Source organism: Triturus cristatus, chromosome 3_2 (assembly GCF_964204655.1).
Source record: "Triturus cristatus chromosome 3_2, aTriCri1.1, whole genome shotgun sequence".
NCBI lineage: Eukaryota > Metazoa > Chordata > Amphibia > Caudata > Salamandridae > Triturus > Triturus cristatus.
The window spans coordinates 138120475-138141792 of NC_140584.1; the positions used below are offsets into that span (position 1 = coordinate 138120475).

The 21318-nt window shown below is 42.9% G+C and overlaps 1 protein-coding gene across 1 annotated transcript in view; it reads right to left on the reverse strand.

Annotated features, from left to right (window-relative positions):
* Positions 1-3483: 3483 nt before the first annotated feature.
* DRD2 (dopamine receptor D2) overlaps positions 3484-21318 on the reverse strand; it is a 1132644-nt gene continuing 1114809 nt past the window's right edge. The window contains exon 10 of the mRNA XM_085647358.1: positions 3484-5415. Within this exon, the coding sequence (XP_085503484.1) occupies positions 5222-5415 (194 nt within the window). The 3' untranslated portion in view covers positions 3484-5221. The remainder of the gene's footprint in view (positions 5416-21318) is intronic.

Genomic DNA, 21318 nt, shown 5'->3' on the forward strand with positions numbered 1-21318 from the left:
TGGGGCTCCCGCATCGCTGGAAGCTGCCTTCTGCTTCATTGAAGGAGGTGTCTGCTGTCCTGCCAATGCCCGGACACCCCCTCCCTCCTCCCGACTTCACTGGCTGACCGCGACTGGACTACATTTCCCAGCAGCCCCGGATGTGGGGCCAGGTGGGAATAGCTTTTTTTCACACCTCCTGCGCAGGATTTAGTGGGCATGCAGCTTCCGCATTGCAGACGTGCACAAGCAGCACAGCCTGGAGGAGGCTGGGCTGTCCATGCACTGTCTGCTGTGCCTAACCCTGAGTGGCCTACTGTCCCTGCACTGCTTGCTATACCTGCGCTGCCTGCTGTCCCTGTCTCTGCACTGCCTGCTGTCCCAATGCTGCCTGCTGCCCCATGCTGCCTGCTACCCCTGTGCTGTCTGCTGTGCCTGCACTGTCTGTAGTCCATCTGCTGCCTGCTGTCACTGCGCTGCCTGCTGTCCCTGCACTGCCTGATGTCCTTGCACTGCCTGCTGTCCCTGTGCTGCCTGCTGTCCCGACACTGCCTGCTGTCCCTGTCCTTGCACTGCCTGCAGTCCCTGCACTGCTTGCTGACTCTGAGACACCTGTTGTCCCTGCACTGCCTGCTGTTCCTGCTTTGCCTGCTGTCCCTGCGCTGCCTGCTTTCCCTGCTCTGACTGCTGTCCCTACGCAGCTTGCTGTCCATGTGCTGCCCACTGTTCCTTCACTGCTTACCATTCCTGCGTCGTCTGCTGTCCATGTCCCAGCACCGCTTTCACTAGGACCACCACCAGTACCACAAATAGTGGCTCCACATCTCCCAAGAACTCTGTGACACGCTCTCAGACAACTTCCACAGCAAGATCACAAACATCTACAACAATTTCAATATCCAACTCCCAACCATCAGCCCCAACAACCTCAACCAACCAGCATACACCAGCTAACCCATCACCACCTGGTCACCGTCCTAACACCTCAACCATCATGTCTTCCATCCACTCCGGGGTACCCACCGGCCACTGCTCCCACCACCTCTCCAGCCTCACATGAACCCAATCAGCAAGCAACTCACCAGCATCCTCAACATCTTCATCTCCACAGCAACCTTTCCAGACAGATGGAAACACCAGACGTCAGACCCCTCCTAAAGAAAGCCTCCACTGACCACAACCATCTCAAAATTATCAGCCAATCTCCCTGCTGCCCTACCGGGCCGAAGTTCTCGCGAAAGCTATCAGCCAGCAGCTCACTGAATTCCTGAAACAAAACCACCTACTGAGCGACTCTGAATCAGGATTCCATTTTAACCACAGCACTGAGACCACACTGATTGTCGCCACAGACATCATCAGAACACTCCTCAACCTTGGAGTAAGGGTCACCCAGATCCTCACGACCTCTGTGTGGTGTTCGACAGTCTACCACAAAACCCCCATCAACAGACTCTACAACATAGGCATGTGGCAAGATGCCCTTAAGTGGATCACCTCTTTCCTTACAGGATGCACACAGAGAATCCGACTGCCTCCTGTCACCTCCACACCCAAAGAAATTATATGCAGCGTACCATAAGGATCATCCCTCAGCCCCACTCTGTTCAACATCTACATGACCCACCTCTCAGACATTGTCAAATACCATGCACTCAACATAATCTCCCATGCAGACAACACTCTACTGATCCTCTTGCTCACCGAGGACCCCGCCAACGCCAAAATAAACTACTGTAAAGCTATGACCAATGCAGCCAAATGGATGAAAGACAACTGCCTCTAACTCAGCTCTGAAAAAACTAAAGTACTGACCTTCGCAAAGAACACCTACACATGGGCCCCTAGCTGGTGGCCTGCAGAACTCTGACCCACACCAGTCAAACATGCACGCATCTTCGGCATCATCCTTGACAACCAACTGACCATGAAATGACAAGTTAATGCAGTCGCCTCCTCCAGCTTCAACACACTTTGCGGGCTCCACAGAATCTTCAAATGGATCCCAGCCAACACCAGAAAGACCATCACTCATGCCCTCATCACCAGCCGCAGCTACTACGGTAACACGTTTTACACCGGCATACCTATCCAGGGCCTACAGACCATACAGAACACTGCTGCCAGACACATCCTGGACCTCCCCAAATGAACCCACATCACCCCCCACCTCAGAGACCTCCACTGGCTACCCATCCAGGAAAGTTGCCAGTTCAAGATCCTCATGCACGCCTACAAAGCCCTCCATGACCTAGGACTGCCTGCCTCAATGATAGACTGAACTTCCACCAACCTGCTAAACACCTACGCTCCTCTTCACTTGCCCTCGCTCACAATCCCCGCGTCTGCTGCACCCACAGCAGTGGCCACTCCTTCTCCTGCATTGCAGCAAAGACATGGAATGACCTCCCCCTCCAGCTCCGTTCAGCCCCCTTGCTGGCAGACTTCAGAAAGAGACTCAAGAACTCGCTCTTCAAGAGAGACACACCACCCGGATACCCCTAAGTGTGACAGAGTGCGCTTTACAAATGCTGATTGATTGATTGATTGATTGATTGATTGATTGGCTGTTTAAAAGAGTATTCTGCCTACATAAATGTGAGCAGATTTGAAGTTGTTTGTTGAAATTATATGTGTTCAGTACATATCAATGTTTTCTGTATTGTTTACCCTTCACATTTGTTTTCCCTCTTTTCTTCCCTCATTAAGAAGCACACTGAATAATGTGTTTAATGTATTTTGCTAACCATATGACAAGCATAGTATATTTGAAATAACTTGTTGAGTACATCTTATATGTTGATGATATGAATTGTTAACTATAACTGGATGGATCTATGTAGGTTTTGAAACTAATGTTTTATATAAACAAAATTAAAACATTAGAACGTATAGAGCTCCATTGAAGACAATGAAGTGACTCTAGGATCATAATGGCGGGTATAAGCCTTCTGCTCCAACATTCCTATGTTTGTCTTTCTGTTTCTACCTTTCTAATTTAGAACATTCTACCCTTAGGAGGTGTAATGATCGAATAGCCTGATAGCCCTACTAACTCCGGTTATACCTGTTGTTAGAGGCCCTCATCCTCAGTCTTAAAGGTCAGGTTCGGGGTCTTTAATAAACAGTATAGTCCTCAGCAGCAGACTATAGGGCTATATGAAAAAAGAAGAACTCTTAAAAAAGAAAGGGGCAAAGGAAACGAGGAATAGAAGGAAATATATGCAATAGAAATGCACATACAAGGGTTTTGTTGTTGTTTTTCCAGTCATTTCTTTGCTTAGAATAGCATTAACCCTTTTACGAATAGTGTTAGATATTCAGTTCATTTGACTAAAAGATGGGCTTCTCAACATCTTTGCCTTGATGTTTCGGCTGCAGAAATTTGACTCCGGTGTGGCAAGACCTAGAATAAAACCTCTCAGAAACTGTTCCCAAGAAATAGCGGAATATTTGGAAATAGTGTTTTATTTTATATGAAACTAAAGTAGAATCCATGTTTGCTTGCATGATTCAATTTTACACCTTGGGAAACAAAAAAAACACTGCCAGAACATCATATGCCAAGCCGTTGTCATTATTTCAGTCTTCGAAAATGTCAGTAAATTATTTCCAAAACAAACCTAAGCCAGTAGTGCTACAGCTGTCCACCTTTAACACCAAAACCCTCCTTGTAACAAGGCAGTTATTTTCCAACTCTTCCTTAGTTGACTCCAGTGTCTGGCCACATTTGTTGTGTCCATAAGCCATATCTTGGTTTGCTTTCTGTTACCAATAACTCAAGGAGCTTGTCTGCCTCGTTTCCCATGCTGTTCCGATATATCTATCACCTTCACCCCAAAATGGGCGCTTTTCTTAGTATTGACTTGCTTGCTGCTCAAATACCCAACCACTGTGCAAGTGTTTTGCTGTAATTATCCCAAAGGAAACTTGACAAAGCATCAATACCAACACAGTATGAGACCCTTCTGAGCTTGATTCTGATACACAACCTGTCCTATTATGTGCAGCTTGAAGACATATACCTTGGACTCTATGTTGGATGCTTTCTTATGCATGACATCTTTTTCTCTTTCCATTCAGCTTATGCTTTTATCTCCCTGTTCTCTCATACTTAAGTGCTCGTTCCTCCAGACACACTTGTTACTTCATACAGAATAGTTTAGCTTTCAATGCGTTGTGGCTCAGGTAGATTTCCACACTAAATAAGCAATGTTTTAGGAGATAACAGTTTACTCTTAAATTTGAGTATTTCATACACCATCACCAATGGACCGGCGTAAAACAAAGACACTGTGCCTTACAGTTACTGCACAACGCAGTGACAAAGTGCTTCTGTGTATTTTACATTCAATGTGGTAGTCTGAAAAAAGTCAATTTTTTTATCCCCTCCACTTTCTGTGGCACTGATGCACACATACACACACACAGAAGTGATCGGCGAACCCTTTTGGTATGCATTGCACCCACCAAGACATTTGAAATGATTACGTAGAAGAGAATACATATTTTTTCACCACTAATTACTATGGTTGAAAATGGGTGCCTTTGAGGCGTGAGGCATACCATGCAAGACAAGTTATATATGTTTTGCGTCTGGGCTATGAGGAATTTCCTCCTTGGTTTGTTATTTACATTTTTATATGTCCTCTTAGTGAGTTCTTTTTTAATGCACTCCATGTCCAAAGCTAAACATTTTATCTCCTTTCTCGTTTATTGTCCTGTGAACCCCCCAACAGACTCATAATTTGATCTCAGTCTAATACCCATTCAACTTTGAGTCTCAACGTGAAGAGGTGATATAGTCTTCTGTAATGCTGCTAAGAGTTTTGGATGTAGTGTTACTCTGTTAGATCAACTGAAAAGTGGAAACGTAGTCTTTGGTGAGATTGCAAGGATGACACAGGGCCATGAGATATTGTCTTGGCAACCCGCTTTAGGGACAATTTCATAGTTTTGATTATAGCGCCCTGCTTTTTTTAGATCCTGCAACACAGTGTGAGGTTGGCACTTTGTGCCATGTTACTGGAACTCCCAGAGTTCAATGTTCCTCTTCACAATACAATACGGTGTAGGCTATCTCCTTGTGCCCACCTTCCTTCACACCCATTTGAGGCAAAATAGAGAGCCGATGATCATGTTCCAAGCCAAGAGGAGCCAATGGGAAGGAAGGTGTCTTCATAGTTGCCATTCGAGCTCGTAGCTCGTTCACATATCTTTGCGCGTAAGGCTATGTCTCACATTAACAGTGAAGGATTTTGATGAAGGCTTTCCGGAACTCAACGTTGAAGGTGGTGTAGATGATGGGATTGACAGCACTGTTGACGTAGCCCAGCCAGGTGAATGCGGCGTATAAGGCAGGGGAGATATTGCAGTTGCAGTGCATTTTCAGGATGTGGGTGATGAAGAAGGGGAGCCAGCATATTATGAATACACCTGGGAGATAGAAAAGAGATTTGTTACATAATGTAATTAAGATATCTATGTATAAGCCATAAGGAACAACTGAGCGGAAATTCAATATTTTGCCATCATACTGTACTAGATGTATATCTCAACATTTCAAGACATCATTATGTTGATGTAAATTTATAAGCCTTATAAACCCTGATGAAATCTCAGACTCATCTAATAACTTGTATCACAGATTTTTAACATATACCTCAAAAATCATGCTGATGAATCAGTTTCACCTTTATAGGTGCAATCACCTGCTATAGATGGCAACTTAAATAAAACCCCTTCCAGCGTTATTTAGCTTTGTTTAGTTCATCCTGGTGCCCTGTTAGATTGCTAGTTTAACCCGGATTTGGATTTGGTTGCCATACTGAGGTCGCTCTGAGTGCGATTTTCTAATTTACAAGTTCCATGAAGGAGGGCACCAAGTATCAAGTACAATCCAATAAGACCTGGTGCCACTTCGTGTGCCTCAGAGAAATAGGTTAATATTTTAGCCTGGGATTCATGATTTCCGAATACATTCCCTTTGATTGTTTATAAATCTCACCAAACCCCTGAAGCTTTAAAGAAATCAAGACATGAGTGGATGAAGCATTAACTCCAGTCATCTCATTTCCTTCCCTTCACTGATTCCATTAACAATATCAGAATTATACGCAAATCTAAAGACAGGGTTGCTTTGCAGAGGAATTTTTCCAGCAATGTCAGACATGTTATGTTATGTCATATGATATTTGTGTAGCACAACTTTCACTCTGAGGAGCATCATGGCGCTGAGCAAATCGCTGACAGACAGGATGGCTGAGACTAGGAAAGAGGATTCAGATAAGTGCTTTGCATAGCCCATCAGGGGCCGTACATCTCCCAAATATACTGAAAATCTACAGGCCTATTTTCTTCAGTTTGTTAATTGAATATGAGAGAGAAGGAGGAAGGAAACAAAAACATCATGCAAATAATTGGTTTACCCCTGAGTGGATGCATAGCATGATGTTAGTTGGTAAAGGCATAAGAAGTTAAAGAAAGCAAAAACATGAGCAAGACATAACTTTGTATGTGCTTAAATAGTTTTTCAATTGTATTTTACGATTGGAGGTTCAAATATGTAGTATTTTATTGCTGTTTATTTGAATTCAGAAGTCAAGTTGAAAGAGAAAACTACAAACTACAAACCATCTGCGTCTCAGATGGTTAAAACCTATTTGTATCCGTCTGGGCATTTCCACTTTGAACGGCTTTCTCCAAGCACTTTATTGGCCTCCTAATGAAATGTTCTGTTTCTATATTTTTAACTTTTTTAAAGGTTTTTTAGCTATTTATTAACATGCCTCTGGAGATGTTTGACATTGCTTCCTGCTGTAGATCTGTCATTGTATGTTATTTTTGTACTTAAATATGTTTCTTAAATGTCATAATCTTGATATGTACTTGTCTTCTGCTTTTATCATTGTAAATTTCTATGTGGCCCTCTTTTGAGAGCCAAAACATAATAAATAAAATTGAAAAATTACAAACCCCAGGGAGGGAGGAGCGCGGGGGAGGCACGGGGAGGAGGCACCGGGGGTTCAATAAGAATTTTTTTTAATGGATCTTATCGTAAGCTTAAAAAAAAAAAAAAAAAAACACTTTGGAAAAACAGGGAAATTTCCTACAAATAGCAGTCACGAGGCAGTACTGCTATAGTTTTTTTGCACTGATTTTAACAAAGGTGTGAGGAGCAGATATAATCTGTAGAAGTTTCTTCTCTGCACAACCTTTTTTATATTTCACTCACTTTTTTTGCACTGCACTATATAGGATCATCCACCATGGACTCAAGCATCTCTTTCTCTTTCATGTGAGGTCTAATTCCACCAGTTATTCTGAGCAATAGAGCTTGCCAGTGAGGCAGTCTCTTTGATCAAGAGACAGACCTCCCATATTGGATGGATGACCAAATGATATAAATGATCAAGAGAGCCAGATTGATGAGAATCCATGCTCCATCCTGAGAGTAAGATTGATGGAAATCCATGCTCTGCTCGAAGATTTGATGTGTTGATTCTTTGACTTTATATCCTTCATCTTTTGTGCTGTTTGATACTAGACCCCCAGTTCTTCTTGCGTGTCTTACCGTAAGCTGCCGGCTGCCTCCTGCATTGCTTTGCGCCTTCATGTGCTCTTCCTGGTCCCAGCCTCCCAGCATACACTGGGACAGACTCCCTGTGCAATCCCCGCGCTGCTCTCATGCTCTGAGAGCAGCGTGGGCATTGGCCTGAGTGGACTGAAAAGATGCTCTGCTAAGAACAGGGAGTCTGCGCAGTTTCTTCAACCCGGCTGTACAATACAGCCAGGCTGGCGAAACCTAAGTGCACATGTGTCTTTAGCCAGCCTGAGACGACTATCTAAACTCACATGGGCACTTAGAAGTGCACATAGCACTCCTCCTCCGCCCTCCCATGTCCGGGCGAGGCCCCTCCCTGCACACGCTGGCTCAGAGCAGCAAATGAAAAATAAAATGATGATAGAACATCTTTTTATTTTTCACCTGCTGGTGCTGAGCCACTGGGGCGACGCTCCTCCGCCAATGCAGAGGAGCCGCCGCTGTAGCTAAAGCTTGCTCAGATTCGCTGACCATGACTGCTGGAATAAGCTGCTTGCCCTTTCATAATTTAAGTCCAGCGGCTATAGGTTCATCTACATCTTGAGGTGCAGTGCAATACAAAGGTAGTAAAAACTGCAAGTTGAAGCACATGGTTCCAGCTGGTATGTTACATAACGTGACTGTCAATTTTTGTTGTGAGAGGCTGTGCCTATCCACGAACTGATAATTACTTAAATTCTCGATCTAGACCATAAACCCTGGAGGGCAAAGGCAAAGCATAGAAAAAGTAATTTAATTCAGTGTCAGATTACTTTGATAAATATGAATATAATATTTATAATACCAACATGGATTCTGATAAATCATGATGCTCATCATTATGATGCTGACTTTTTTAAAAGGCAGAGGATTCATGATGTACAAAAAAAGCCACCGTGATTACTATGGATGCCAAATTGTAGCCTATATTCGATCCTCTGCAAATTCAACACCCCAGCTCCTTGGAATGATCTCCTCCTACACATGTGGAATATTATATCAAGTCAGTCAAGGCTAATATCTCCTCCAGATAGGCCACTAGAGCCAAGACAATGGCTACTCGTATTCTGTGACACAAAATTATGACATACTTAAGCACAATTGGAGGGTATTCTAGGAAGGGCATTAATTAATGGGCATGGTCTATAGGTCAAGACAAGCTACTAGAAAACATTGAACCCAGCTACTAAGATCCTGTGATTGGTAGAACTGGCATAACAGTGGTGATTCTTTTTGATCCAAAAATAGTTTCAACTTGGGCCAAAAGAGCGTCATGATTTTTAGGCAGTGCCAAATTGGCCTAATTCCTAGAAAGAAGAAAGAGGTTGTTGATTGGGATTGATCCACAGTTTGGGGGTTTGCCTGCAGCTGACATGGAAACAGAGGCTTAAGCCATCTTGTTTGATAACATCTTCATAAACGAAAAATGTAACTGTGTCTAAGCTTTTTCTTTCCTAAACAAGGTTCACTATTTCCTAGCATGTATCCTCAGAAGGAGTGTTTTCTCTACGGCTGGTAGATTTAGGGGCCATTTTGCTATTTGTTTTGCATCGAGTAGCAGGCCCCAGTATGGCCAGTCCTTCCAGTACTATTGGTCAATATTCTTCTCCCAGAGAAGGAGAGGAAGTCACATGCCCTCAGCTGGAGGACTAGGGTGAGGAGCTGCCTTACAAAGGCAAGTCAACATATTTATCTCTGTATGTGGCTTGGTGGCATGATATCTCTTTTCACACACACACACAGCTGACTAAAGCTCTCAAACAGTCCTTGGATCCACACACTGTAAAAGGGTTTTGGATAGAGCTCTGTTCTCCGCTGATGTAGTCCCAATTCCTGTGCATTATACATTTCACTCAGGATGAAATGGGGTAATTTACCTCAAAGTTGAGAGACTTGCCTCTAAAGGGAGTAATTGAACCATGTTTTTCTGAACAATATGTTTTTAGTAAAGGAAAAAGAACAACTAATTTCATCCAGTCATATACTTAAAATGCTTCATTAGTTTTGCTTCGTACAGTCACTTTAAAATTCAGACTATAATGCACCTCGGGTGCATACTATTCCCAGGGAATTGGATGGTTTTACTAGACCTGTGGTATGCTTTTCTATTGTTAGCCCCGCAGACAATTCCTTCAGTTTATTTGGCATGGTTGGTTTACGGATTTGCTTCCCTCACTTTTGGACTCTCGTGTGTGTTAGTTTTTCATCGAACACCTGAAATGTCTCAGTATGCAGGGCCTCTGAAAGGTGATATAGCTGGACTGCAGGGTCTTAGATTGGGAACAGGACATGTTAATAAAGCACAAACAGCCTGCCATAAGCCTGATGTACAGTTTGGGCTTTGTAGTGAATTGGGAGAAGTCCAACCTGGTTCCTGCTCATCAGATAGAGTTTGTGGGGCGGCTGGTAGATTCAGAGAGTCATTCATTAAAGCTTCCGAAGGTGAAGTTAGCAAAAATCAAGAAAGAAATGAAGTTAGCATTAAATCTTCAGACTTTTTGAGCCAGTTAGCAAGGTTGGTGGGAATTTTGTCTTTGTCAATTCAGGCAATTTTTCCAGGTCCCCTTTACTATTGACCCTTGCATAATCTGAAAATAAGACATTTGCAAAGAGGTTGGTCATTTGCAGATGAGATCCCTTCAGACAGTGAGGCTTAGATAAGAAATGTCATTGTAGATAATCTGCATAGATGCTTCAAAGAGATGAACAATATTCCCCGCTTCCTCGGGTCTAGTGTTACAATCAGCTGGAAGTCTCTGGGGAGGAAGGAAACAACGGGGCATTTTCTCGACCGGGTGAGAAAGTCTCACTCTTAATGTAGATCATCGAAACGTTTGGCGATGTGTCTGGCCTTAAATTAAAATTAACACTCCCAAGTAGCTCTTGTTCCCTTTGGGAGGGCTGATTGGGACACAACCAGACCATCTGCAGCCTGTCGGACTCCATTGAGAAACTGAAGGATTTTGATACTTGGGTATCTGGGTTACAAACACTGAGGCACAACACAAGCTCAGGAATGTAGACAGGGTTATAACCGGACTAGAGAATTCAATCGAGTTCTGGAATAAGTTCCCTCTTTCCGTGATGGGCAGACCTGTATGTTGTTCAAAACTCACTTTTCCTGCTGGAAGCTAGGGTTTTCCACAAGCTGGATAGCCTGTTGGTCTCTCTGATATGGGTGGGGAAACGCAGCTGGGTGGCTTTGATGGTACTTAAGAGGGACATGGAGGATGGAGGCGGGGCAGTCCCAGATAAAGAGCTTCACTATTATGCAGCCCATCTGCTGCATGTTGCCCGATAGTTGGTAGAGACTGATAATTGGGAGAAAGGACTGCTGGGGGTATGGTGGGGGACACACTGTCTCAACTATTGATGCACTGGGGTAGATCAGAACATTCTGTTACATACTTAAAGTCACCACTGTACTCTAGGAGGAGGTGGTTCAAAGGGTTCTCTGTAAAGCCCCCTTCAGTAGGGAGCTACAGCTGTGGGATCTTGCACCCCTTTGTGTCACTGATGCTGATATGTCAATGGAACAATGGAGGGTCGGGGATGTCAGGTGGAGGGTGATCTCTAACTCAGTGACACTTTTATGTCATTCCAAAAAGCTCAGGACTCCTTTGGGGTTGGCCCCGCTCATTTTTTACACACTACCAAACTGGAGAGTATTGCAAAGGAGGTCTGGCATGATTTCCCAGAGGCACCTTGGCCTTCGGAGGTAACAAATGGCCTGATTGGGTGTGGTGACACCTGTTCACGCTATTTTACAGGGCTTTCAGCTGGGACATGCTTAAACAGCAATTTAATTTAAGTTAAGGGAGCCCATTTCAGATGCTGATTGGGCGCTCGCTAGTGCTCTGATGTGCACAGTGTTCTGGAACAATAGATTTAAGATTCTTCATTTCCAATTTTTACACTGCACCTAAATAACACCTTGTGAACTAAACAGAATGGATCCCACATGAGGGGTTCAATGTGTATACTGTGGGGAAGTGGGAGCTACCTTTTTACATCTGGCTTGGGAATGTGTTGAGGTGTAGGCATACTGGGGGCATGTGATGCCACAAACTGTGGATGCCACTGGAATAACACTTTTCCTGACACCTATCTCTTGCTTATTGTGATAGGCTGAAATAGGAAAAGGAAAATCCCCATCAAACTCTTACAGTTGACTCTGCTCCTGGCAAAACGCCTCATGGCCATTAAATGGTTGATCGCTAGGGTCCTGCTGGTGGCACAGTGGTTGAGAGACCTTTGGAATGCAGGGTGGCAGAGAAGCATCACTTGCGACTGTACGGGCATTGGATAAGATAATACAGTGGGCACAATTACTCGATAACTTTACCTAGGATGGAGAATTGAGCACTGGTGATCTGGTGATAGTTCTGAGGCGGAGGGGTAACTGTCCAGGCTGTTGGTAGTTCTGTAATGCTAACGGCGACGAGTGTGTTAGTAATGTTCATCTTTCTTTCTGATGTTCTGCTTGATTACTTGGTTGCTTTACCGAATTGCATTAATCATTGTCTGTATCTCTCCAATGCTGCCACAACTAACATCTAAAGTGTACCTGTATTTGCAACCGCTTCCTCACGTACACGCTAGGGCGTTATGTATGTAAGTGAAACTCTTGCACTATATGTTTCTTATTTTATTGTATTATTGAAACGAATAAACTAGAGTTACAAAAAAAAAAAAAATCAGCTAAATTAGTGATGTTTCTATGTTTGATCTCCCACAGGAGAATATCTAGTGTTAGTTTTTTGGATGTCACATCAATGCATTTTTCTCAGATGGGGGTCTAAGATACTATTGCAAGACTTGTCCAAGTAGGGACTCTTCCTTCTAGTCAGGGTAAGGGAGTTACACACCCAAGACAACCCCTTCCCACCCCCTTGGTAGCTTGGCAGAAGCAGAAAGGCCTATCTCAGAGGCAATGTGTAAAGCATTTGAACATAAAACTCACAGTAAGACAGTGAACACTACAAATGGACACCACACCAGTTTGGAAAAATAATCAATCTTTATCTAAACAAAACAAGACCAAAACGACAATAATTCAACATACATAAGCAAAGATATCACTTTTTAAATGTTTAAGCAATTTATTCCAAAGTACCTTTATTACGTCAAAATCTGAGCCGAAAACCAGCCGCAAGGGCTGGAAGCATCAGAAAACACAAGCAATGCGTCGATTCTAGAGTTTCAGGGGAATGTAGACATCTGCTCTGCTGCACGCAGGAGAAATGTTGTGTTGATTCCTTATTGCGAGGAGAAGCAATGTGTTGAATTTCAAAACCATCTCATTAATGCAGAGAGATCCGCTGGAAACCTGGTTCAAACAGGTGATGCATCGATTCTTCCAGCCGCCACCAGGTGATGCGTTGATTCCTTCAGCAACACAGCAGGGCCTGCGTTGGAATCGGAGTTGGAGCGGGGGTATCGGACGTCAGAGACACAGTGCTCAGGAATCGGGTTGCGATGGTTCTTTCATCCTTGAATAGGCACTGCATCGATTTTTTGGCCGTACTGCGGCGATGCATTGATTTTTCAACCATAAGGAAAGCTTGTAGCGGGAAACATGGCGCTGAAGGGGGATGCGTGGATTTTAAGCCCTTGAAGCAGCAAAACCACCTCCAAGGGCCCAGAACTGCTGTTGGAACCACTTGGCAGGTCAGAACCCCCAGCAGAGGAGTTCAGGGGAGCTGCTAATTAAGTCTTTGATGGCCCTGGGACTTCTAACAGTAAGCAAGCACACACAATCCCTTGGAGAACCTTGATAAGCATGATAAGAAAGTACAGTCCAGTTCTTCCTCCGCCCAAGATGGAAGCAGCAAGCAGAAGACCAGCATAACACAGCAGCAGCAGAGCGGCAGTTCTTCTGCTACAGCTTCTAAAGCTCTTCTTCTTGACAGAATCTCCTCTTGATCCAGAAGAATTCTAAACATGTGGGGTCACAGGTCCAATACTTATACACCATTTCACCTTGGAAGTAGGCATACTTCAATGGATAGTCTTTGTAGTGCACATATCCGGCCTTGCCTTGTACTGGTTCCAGACACACTACTGGGGGTGGAGACAGTATTGCGAGAAGACAGGCACATCTCTATTCAGGTGTCAGTGACAACTCCTCCTACCACTCTAGCACAGGAAGGCCCATCAGCCTAGTGATGGGCAATTAGGATATGCAGGGCACACGTCAGCTCCCTTTTTGTGACTGTCTAGAGTGAATGCAAAAACAGCCCAACTGTCAATCTAAACCAGACGTGGATTCCACAGGCAGGCAGAGGCACAGGATGGTTAAGGAAGAAAATGCTCACTTACTAAAAGTGGCATTTTCCAACACACTATTTAAAAGCTACCTTCACAGAAAGACAAGTCTTTAAATCGCGAGTTCAGTAAACCCAAACTCCAAATCTCTAGCTCTTCCCAATTGAAAGTTACACTTGTAAGGTGTTACAAGGCAGCTCCAATGATAACCAATGGGATAGATAGTCCTTGCAAAAGTGAAAAACTAAATGTGCAGTATTTCACAATCAGGATATGTAAAACACACCAGTACATGTCCCACTTTTCACATACATTGCACCCTGCCCATGGGGCTACCGGGAACAGGCCTTGGGGATGTCTTACATGTAATAAAAAGGAAATTGTGAGCCTGGCAAGTGAGTATACTCGTCAGTTCAACATGGCAATTAAAAACGTCCCTTGCAGACACTACACTGGCAGGCCTGAGACATGTTTGCAGGGCTAATCATGTGGGTGGCACAATCAGTGCTTCAGGCCCACTAGTAGCATTTAATTTACAGGCCCTGGGCACACACAGTGAACTTCTCTAGGGACGTATCAGTAAATCAAATATGCCAAGCATGGATAACCAAACATAATCACAATTTACACAGGGAGCACTTGTATTTTAGCACTGAACAGTAGTGGCAGAGTGCCGAGAGTTCAAAAACCCGCAAAAAAGAAGTCCGGCATACAGACAAAAATACAGGAGGTAGAGGCAGAAAGACAGGCGAAATCACACCAAGGATGCCAGGTCTGACAATAATGCTTCTACTTCAATTGAATATCCTTACTTTCCTTCTCATCTCAAGTTGTGTGTAGTTCTTTGTATTAAGCAGTAAGTTCATGATACTGAGGAACTAAGAACCTCCTCTATGCAATTATTAGTTTAGTTCCAATAATCCTTTGTCACGGTTTCCCTTAGTAGCTGGGTAAAGTGGGTTATGGAATTCGCTGGGATGGATACATCTTCTTTTAAATTTCAGCCAGGAGTGCCAAGGCTTTTAAAGCTTTTTGGACAGGTGCTAGTCCTGTGGATATTCTCAGGCCTACAGATTGGTTCAGGGTGTCTACATTTGGGGCTTTGTCTTGTAAATCGTTTGAGAAAGCTTGTTTGTTGGTGGTGGAAAAGCTTTGAACATGCATAAATAGAGCCTCTGGTCTTCGAATACAATTCAGATTTTCCTACCTGATTATTACAGGAAAATCCTGGTTGTATTAACGATACCGAGGCAAATGTTATCCAACATCTTGAGTATCGGCCTTTCAATGTAAATGAATATAATACATTTTCTTTCCCATGAGCTCCAGTCTCATCAGAGGGAGCAACATCTGAGGTATGTTTGGAAATCCTTCATCGCTGATGTGTCCTGTTTCCCAGAGGGAGGCTTGTGCAGATATGATGAACTATGTGAGGGACAGAATTATCCTCTTTTTGTGAAAATTGTTTCTATTGTTTCTTTTTTATTGCTTTTTTCATGGACTATGAGTTTAGTATCAAGAAAAGAACTACTGTTAGTTTGATGGTCTCAATGTATGCATTATGGGAGGCTTTCTCTATGTCGCCTGCTCCTGTTCACATGAAAGGGATGTGTTTTTGTAGGTTTTTTTAAACTGCTTTGATTTCCAAGATATTTTTTAACTGCAAGTGATTTCCAACAAACAGTGAGAAAACACGTTATAATATTTGCCTATGTGTCTTTCTAAAAGAATAAATTCCATTCACTAATCAGGCTAGGAAAATCTAAATTTTGGGAATTCAGTGCTAATGAAAGTATCTGGGTATTGACCAATATCTAGGAGATGACCAGACACGTTGGTGGTCCTATATTGCTCTCCACATAGCATGTGTCCAAGAGCCACTACCAATCTATAAGTGAAATGCAGATGGTTTTAATTATGATCTCCTGCAAAATGCAACAAGAAAAAGATGGCTAGTAAAGGCCTTTATTATAGTAAAGGTTGTTAATGTAGAAACTTGGGTATGAAAGTGAACGGAGGCTATTGTCTTAGACCACAGTATTCACCAATTGATAATGAATTCCCAGATTGTTTGTATGTGAGTCAATGATCTAGAGGGAGAAATATTGAAGAATAAGTATGCACAGTCACTTTAGCCTCCTTGATTTTGCAGTCTTTGTGGCATTGTGTTGATTTTCTTCAGGGGATCCATAACAATACAGTGGAGTAGCCACAATGATAATATAGTTTGAAAGGTGTGTATTTTTGTTTGGTAACATATTCCCTCTTGTGGGACAGTGAACGACTATTGGTATGAATGGTTAAGTATAATTGTGGGTTGTGCCTTCAAGATCCCCAAAATATTTCTTTACTTGGTTATTGTTTCACTTTTAACTATGATCCTGTAATACACTATAAGATTTTCTATAGAAGGACACAGTTACCAGAGTTCATGTGTGTGATTTGCAACTCTTATACATACAGATATATAACCATTGAGGGAAACCATTCGGGAGTGCGGGTTCTGTTAAGATTAGAGGTGAGTAATTGACATGCAGGACATAGGTTGGTATTTGGAAACGAGAGTAGCGGAAACTCCTCCACTATGGCGGAGGAATGTCAACCCTCCTGCCAGCATCTGCAAAACTCAAAAAATAAAACAATTTTAGTATGGGTTTATTATCATTTTATTTGTAACACGAATGAGTCCTGGGGGCGGGGGCAGACGATGATAGGCTGGAGGGGGAGTGTTGGCCACTGCTGTCAATGTGCATGTCTGTTTGGCTGGCCTTCTTAGGATGAAAAAACTGACAAGCGCACTGAGCTGTCTGCAACCCGAGGTGTGTTGCCGGTTTGGAGACATCAGGCACAGGCTATCAGTCTCTCTGGGAGTGCAAACCGTGGGGGGCCAGGCCAATCCTGACGTTGTTCTCCTGCATGATTGACAGCAGAGGAGTCTTGGAGCCTGTGCAGAGCAGCAGAAGAGCACTGAGTCGGAGGTGTGGCGAGATCAAGTATGTGGTTTTCCTCCTTTTTCGTCATCGCCTGTCATCGTCTGTCATCATCCCCCACCCCACCACTCTGCCCTGATACCAGTGGCCATTGAACAAGAGTAATTAGAACAGGCACATAGGGGTGATATGTGTATATGACAAGCTGTCCTGGTGTCGTCCAAGAGGTAGGTCTTGAGTAGTGCTTAACCAGTTAGGCAGCAGAGGGACCTACATAAGCCTTTAGCATGATCCTCATGCTGGTCACCCTGCTGTCTCACTGGGAAAGCTGAATGTTTCTGAAGTTAATGAGTAGAGATGGAGGCTTGGGCCTGATGGCCAGATGACATATATGTCCCTTTGGATATACATAACATCCAATGTTCAAGAAAATGGACAATTCAACCTGCCTTTACCTGTAGATGAAAAAGTACAAGTTACTTTTTGCATGCCATGAATAAGGGGAGTACTGCAACACCTTGTTGGAGAAGGGAACAAGTATTCGTGAGAAATTAATTTGCCCATTATTGTTCCTAGATCCTCTGAAACAATGCAATATTAAAATATCCATGTCTTAGTAGGTAAAATGCACATATTGAATTCTAATATAAATAATATAGGGTAGTTGTACCCAACAGCTAGAGTCATCTTAATAATTTCATGAAGTAATCTCAGAAAGCAAGAATGTTCATCATTGTTTTCCAACTCAACACATTAATTTCAACCAAAGCAACAGCCATGGAATGCAAAGAATGACAACAAGAGTCTTCAAAAAAGGGGCATCGGGAACTTAGCGACCACAGAGCTGAGGTGGGGTTCTTTAGGGGGCTTCTTCTGTCAAGAACTCGGCATACAAAAGTTCATAATCAATGCTATAAAGGAATACAGTGTCAAAAGAAGAGCGAGCAGGAGAAATGAAGACCAAAAGATGGGTAAATACCAAAGTAAAAGATGGAAGGAATGTTGCATGGAAGTAAAGTTGAAAGGAAGGATGGATGGATGAATGAGTGGGTGTGTGGATGAATGAGTGAGTGAAATATGAGTGAATGGATAGGTGGATAGACATAGAAAAGGATGGCAGAGTAAAGGGATGGTTTGGTGGATGAGTGACTGAATGGACATGTGAAAAGAAGGCAGAGTAAAGGGAGATATGGATGGATGGATGCGTGGATGAGCACGTGACTGGATCATTGGATGAGCAGGTGAAAGGATGGCAGAGTAAAAGGGTGGATGAGTGGATAAAAGGATAAGTGAATGGTTTGATGTGTGGATGGATGGGTGGATGGGAAAGTGGATTAATGATGAATGGTTGGATGGATGCCAGAGTGGAGTGATGGAAGTATGGATGGCAGAGTGGATTGATGGATGGATGGGTGGGTGAATGGATGGAGGGGGTGACAGAATGGAAGGATGGATGGCAGAGTGGAGTTTTGAATGGATGGATAGCAGAGTGGTTTGTTGGTGATTGAATGGACTGATAGGTGGGTGGACGGATGATTGGATGGATAATTGGATGAATTATGAATGGATATATGGATGGTAGGACCAATGGAGGGATGGATGGATGAATGGATGGCAAATCAATGCATGTGTGGATGTATGTATGGATGGATGAATGGCAGAGTGGATGGATAGATTCGAGTAGGGAAAGACTGAATGATGGATGAAAGAATGAATGGCTGTCAGAATGTAAAGACAAAAGAGTGGACATCAGTGGGTGGATGGAAGGGTTAAAGGATGAATGAATAGATGCTTGGATGGAAGAGACAAGTAAGATTTTGTAGCGGGGTAGGGCTGACTTGTTTCATTTGCTTGGTACCATCAGACCTCTGCTACACAGTGGAGAGTATTTTAATTTTCGGGCTACTCCCTTGCTTCAAAGACTGTCACACCTCTGTCTGCATGTGTGGATCATAGGCGCTAGAAGTAGGGGTGCAGTATATTGCATCACCCCTTGAAATAACCATACTGGAGTGCAGAAGGTGAATGACAAATTAGATAATGAAATTGTGTCTCTATCTTTTTGCTTTTCCTTGCGTTTTAAAGATGCAGGTCTAATATCAGACTATGGGGCATATTTACAAGCCCCTATCATCACAGGGATGTCACTTTTAGTGATGTTCCTGTCACGATATGTGTTTGCCTTATTTACAAGGCAGCGTTAAGCCACATTAAGTGGCTTAACGCTGCCTTGTAAATAAGTCCCCATTTAATGCTATACTTAGCGTGAAAGGGGTGGGCAATGGGTGTTACAGTGGGCGTAACACTGCAACACCCATTGAATTTGATGCTGCCCCATATTTACAAGGGCGGCATAAATACGGGGCAGCTCCAAGATGAGGACCAGGGAAAACCTGGCCTTACTCTGGCGCAAGGAGGAGAAATGTTTAATTTCTTCTTGTGTTTGCTGTTTCCATGTGTGCTGCGTTGTGCAACACACACAGAAACAGCATAAGGCCTTTGATTATTAGTGTCCCATCCTGCACATAAACAATCCATACAAAAATGATGTTTCGCAACTTCTATGTGTGCTGCACTAAGCAGCACACATAGAAGTTTCAAACAGCCATTTAACACCTTCTTGCACATAAAAATCGTCCCCTCAATGCAGACACCCTTGCACTATGGTTCAAGGGTGCTTTCGGTAGTGCTAGGCTGTAAAATGTAGCGCCAGATCCGAATGGGCGTTGCTCATTTTCTGCGCTTGTTCTTTATGAGATGCTTAGTTTTTTCACAACCCTTATGAGTTGGGTGATGTAACATTGATAGCAACACCCCCACCCGGAAATTTGTTGCAGCACAACTGTTGTGGAAGATTTATTTCCATAACTTCTACCACTGTGGACACAAATATATGCTAACAGAGAATCAAGACGATGATGTAAGCTGGGATTCACAGCACTAGGGGCATGCAAAATGTGCATGATTTCTTTGTGTCTAATTATGTAAATGTTTGGGGAAATTATGCAAATTACTTTCAATTACACAAAATTCATAACCATTATTAAGCACTATATTTTAGTACAAAATTTACACTTGTATTCATTTTCGGTGCAAGGATGCTTTTTGCACAATAAAATAGCGTGAAAAACAAGCACTGCTAACAGCAGATGCTCACTTTTTGGTTGTTTGCATTGTTCATGAACTCCAGCACTATCATTTTACCATGCGTAATGGTGCCTGAATTATGCAATGTAGAACTATGGTGGAATTTGGGGAATTATGTGTAATAAAAATTACACATTATACTTGAAATTAAAAAAATTAAGCCAGCTATATTTTTAATTTTCCTGGGCGTACACAGCACATACCTTCTGATGAAGAGTTTGGTGACACTAATTTAAGATTTTCCCTACCATACCATCAAACCTACTGCCTCATTTAGAGAAACAGACTTTAAGTATTCTGTTAATGGAGCCCCTGTTCTCTTCCTCCAAAAGTCTGATGCAGAAAGAACACTACACTGTCTGTCTTATTGAAGGTGGATGGTGTAATGCTTTTTTTCCAGGCCATCATGCCATAAAGAGCTTTAAGAAACACTACTTGAAGTAGGTGGTAATGGTCCATACTTTTAAGAAGCGCAGACTGATATCTGTAAGAAGAACTTTATTGCAAGGTCACATGTACATGTACAACCCCTAGACAGACAGGTCCTCTCTCTGCAACTGCCAGCTCTTCTCTCCCAGCCAGCTCAGAACAAAGCATCCTAGTTGCTATGGAAAGAATGTTGACAAGTTGCCTGGCTACATACTAAGACACAACACATCTTTCCTCCTTAAAGAACAAAAAAAAAGAAAATATATATTACAATTTAAGGAATAACAAATTCATAAGTTAAGTTAACAATATGTGAAATTCATTATATACATAAAATAAAATACAACATCTGGACGATTAATAAATCACATAATCATTATGCCAATTGGGTATTTTCCTGACACGTTTGTCATTGTTTACAGTGTCACAACCTTTGTTTAGTTGATTGTTGCCATCCCCATCCAACCAGGTATCAATTTCCACTTTGTTGCATAAGGTCACACATCGTGTGTTCCACACTGTACCATCCCTCAGCCAAACATTGTTGCCACTAGCCTTCTTTATGCATTTTGGAACAGACCATTTTGATAAACATCTTTTTTGTACACCTACACTATATGTCTTTACCCAATCTCTAACTGTGAATTTGCAATTGTTTCTTTTCAATTTATCATTGTGGCTGTGCACATACTTGTCTTGGTATTGCTTTACCCTACTTTCTAGCCCCTTCCTACAAACTGGACGTGAAAAGTCCTTGAACATCCACACAGGAGTAGCCCTAGTACCCGGTTGCCTACCTTTGAGAAGTTTGAATGGAGATCCCTAGTGACTGAATGAGGTGTAGTGCGATAACTCCATAACATTTCCTTTACTGCCTCTTTACAATCTTCACCAGATTGTTCAGATAACTGTATACATTCGTTTAAGGCTCTATTAAATCTCTCCATAAGACCATTTTCCCTAGGATTATAGACAGCTGTGGTA